The sequence below is a fragment of the Acinonyx jubatus genome, chromosome D1, assembly GCF_027475565.1.
Source record: "Acinonyx jubatus isolate Ajub_Pintada_27869175 chromosome D1, VMU_Ajub_asm_v1.0, whole genome shotgun sequence".
Taxonomy (NCBI): Eukaryota; Metazoa; Chordata; class Mammalia; order Carnivora; family Felidae; genus Acinonyx; species Acinonyx jubatus.
The window spans coordinates 52896273-52899949 of NC_069390.1; the positions used below are offsets into that span (position 1 = coordinate 52896273).

General features: G+C 38.2%; 1 protein-coding gene across 1 annotated transcript; it reads left to right on the top strand.

Annotated features, from left to right (window-relative positions):
• The first annotated feature begins 345 nt into the window (after window positions 1-345).
• Window positions 346-1650, top strand: LOC106966037 (olfactory receptor 52P1-like). Its single transcript, XM_015062120.3, has one exon. It carries the CDS (start codon window positions 695-697, stop codon window positions 1646-1648), a length of 954 nt encoding a protein of 317 aa, XP_014917606.1. The 5' UTR covers window positions 346-694; the 3' UTR covers window positions 1649-1650.
• The last annotated feature ends 2027 nt before the right edge of the window (window positions 1651-3677 follow it).

Genomic DNA, 3677 nt, shown 5'->3' on the forward strand with positions numbered 1-3677 from the left:
AGTCCTCACTTTCAAGACATGCTTCTAATATCCTGTCCTTCTGATTATCTTCAAGATCTTTTCTGAAATAAGAAAGCATTAACCAGGGGTGAGAATAAGAGTTTATTACTTTTTAATGTTCCCAAGAATTCTGGTTATATTTAAACTGCTTGAATTTCTCGTTATGCATTCCTGATTATTTGATTAAGTTGTCTGTGGACTACCATATCATTAAAATTATAAATGCCTTTTACATAACCTGCAAATATGGACACGTGTGTGTGTGCTTATGTATTCCCGCATGCATTTCCACACGTCATTGAAAATTTCCCAAGAACAGTGCTCTTTGCCTTTCTTAAAGCTGTTTATATCACAAACACAGAAAAATCCTAGGCACAAAGAAGCAGAAATTTTGTCACTACCTGTATACTTAGTAGGTAATAAAAATGAAAGAGTAGAATAGAATAAAATTGGACAGAGAAGAGAAAATTTAGAAAGAACTTAACTAGATCTTATTTGCAAATGAAGATAATGGTGAAGTGATTTACCCAACAGCTTACAGAAGTTTCAGAGAAAAGTCAGCCCTTTAGATGCACTATTTTAGTATGCATGGAATCTCCATACACAGAACCAATCATTCTGTCAACCTGCTTTCTGTGCATAGGGATTAGTCTGGCTATTTTGTATCTGAGCATGCAAAGTCTCCAGTTCTAACATGGCAGACAATGCTACACATCGCTACATCTCATCTTTTTTCCTGGTTGGTATTCCTGGTTTGCAAGCTTTTCACTGCTGGGTTGGCATCCCCGTCTGCCTCCTGTTTGCCCTGGCCCTGCTGGGGAACAGTGTAATCATCATCACCATCAAACTAGAACCAAGCCTCCACCAGCCTATGTATTTCTTCCTTTGTATGCTGGCAGTGAATGACATGGCTCTTGCCTCTTCCACGGCCCCCAAGATGCTTGGTATCTTCTGGATGGATGCACATTGGATTGACTTTGACACCTGCCTGACGCAGTTGTATTTCATTCACACATTCTGCATAATTGAATCATCCCTCTTGGTTGCCATGGCCTTTGACCGCTATGTAGCTATTTGTATCCCATTGCGTTATACAACCATCCTGACAACACCAACGGTCATTAAAATGGGTCTAGCTGGTATGACCCGAGCTATCCTTATGGTTTTGCCCTGTCCTCTTCTTATTAAAAGGCTACCATGTTATACTAAATATGTCATCAGTCATGCCTACTGTGAGCACATGGCTGTGGTGAAGTTGGCCAGTGCCAACACCCTCATTAATAGAGTGTACGGAATCTCTGTGGCCCTTTCAGTGATGGTGTGGGACCTAGGGCTCATAGCCGCATCCTATACCAAAATCCTCCAGGCAGTCTTCCGGCTGTCTTCCCAGAATGCCCGCTCGAAAGCGCTGGGCACCTGTGCTGCCCATGTGTGCACTATACTTGTCTCCTACACCCCTGCACTGTTTAGTTTCCTAACTCACCGCATTGGCAAGAAGGTACCTCCAAGCATTCATATAATTTTTGCGAGTTTGTATCTTTTGGTGCCTCCCGCAGTCAATCCCCTGGTGTATGGCGTCAAGACCAAGCAGATTCGTGACCGAGTGGCTGGTCTCTTCTTCCCAAGCAAGAAGATTTCTGGAAACTAAAATATGTAAATACAAACCCATATTGGCAGAATCTGTTTTATGAAGTCATGGTATGTTAACAGTAGTTGCAACTTTGTCCCCAAAATGCTATTTTTCAATTCAGTTATACCTTTTAGCGGGGACATTTGATGTTGTGTATTTTTCTCTTATTTTTATTTTGTAATATTTCCTTGTCTTTCTCTTGTTTAATTCACCACTCATCCTGGCTGACTGAGGACCATGCCAACCTCCATGACTAAGTTTCTTTCTGTCATTAATTCTCATTATTATTTCCTGATTCCCTTGGAAAGGTCCTTAGTGCCAGGTCAGTATTCTTTGTTTACTATCATTACATCTTCAGTTGTGCAAGGTCACCTTTGGGAAATACCATCCATGTCAGTCACCTTGTACCCCTCAGTGCTTAAGACTTATCTATCCTGTATTTTCATTGGTCAATACAGTCCTTAAATTGTTTTCTCTCCATCCACTCATTCTTTAAACATTTCGTTTCCTTTAGATCTGTACCTGTGTATCAGCCAATAAATTATTTTAGAGTTTTTTTTTTGCCTTTATGGGAAGCTTTCAGTAAATATTTGCAATAATTGTTATTTATTTAGTATTGACATTATTCCATATTCTATATTTATGGATACTATTTTATAATGTTCACAGATGTGAAACAACTAGGCTAATTATTGTAATAATTTAAAAATTCTCAGTACATTGAACATTGCATTTTATAAAAACAAATTCTTTTTTCCAGTTTGCACTGTTACATGCACTAATTAAAAATTCCTGAGTAGGGGCACCTAGGTGGCTCAGTAGGGTAAGTGTCCAACTCTTGATTTCAGCTCAGGTCATGATTTCACAGTTCATGGGCCCAAGCCCTGCTTCAGGCTCTGCACTAACAGTGCAGAGTCTGCTTGGGATTCTCTCTCTCCCTCTATTTCCCCCTCCCCCAGTTGCTCCTGTATGTGTGTGCTCTCTCTCTCCCAAAATAAATAAATAAACCATAAAAAAATTTTTAAAAAATCCTGAGTAAAAATCATCATTGTCAAGTTTCATCCTACTTATTACAATAGTTATAATAATGGCTTGACACTCAAATAACGATCACTGTGAGTTTGGCTGTTTACTAAGCCCTTTACATGTATTTACTCCTTTAGTCCACAAAACTATACTGTGATGTAGATGTTATTGTTGTTCTCATTGTACCAAATAGGAGACTGAGGCAGAGAAATGTTAAGTAAATTGCATAACGGTGACTCACCTAGGACGTGGCAATGTAGAATTGAACCCAGGGACTCTGGCTTTCAAAATACATGCTCCTTATCATGCAACATTGTCCACCATGACAGAAATCTTATATTTAGTTGCTTTATGAATATGGAAGCCTATTCCTGTAAACATTTTATTTTTTATCATTCTACATCTACTCTTCTTTTAAATATTGTGGTAGATCTCTTAAGTCTCCTTCAAACCACTTATAAGTGCTAAATATATTCCAATATTTTGGCAAGACCCCAAGCACGTATTTTTTCTGTTTTACTAGAGAAAGGTCCAATTAGTGTAGCCTGGTACCATTAGTACTATGCCTTCCAAGCTTGAATAAAACTCCAAGACTCTGAAAATAGTACTTACCCACATGGCATTCCCTCTCTGCCTCCCCCCTCTTTTATGGATTCAGTGCATCTCAATTTGTTTTGGTCATATTCATTCAGTGCTGAAATTGAAAACAATTCACGTCTTAATTTAAGATGTTAATTTTATTATACATGGAACACAGAGAACACTACTTTGGGCATATCTATAAAATGCTCTGTTCAAAACATTCTTTTACTTTAGATCATCATGGGTTGAAGCATTCATTGAATTGGAAATTATTTGTTTTTGACCAAGGTTGGTATATATTCTGTGGCCATTTCATGAACAATTTTGTGTTCTCAAATGAATTAATTCCTCAAAACTTTATCTTTTCAGGCGTTTCATCTGCAGCCATATTCTTGTTTGTTGCTGACTATATATGTATCTCATCAACTTTTGTGTGTTT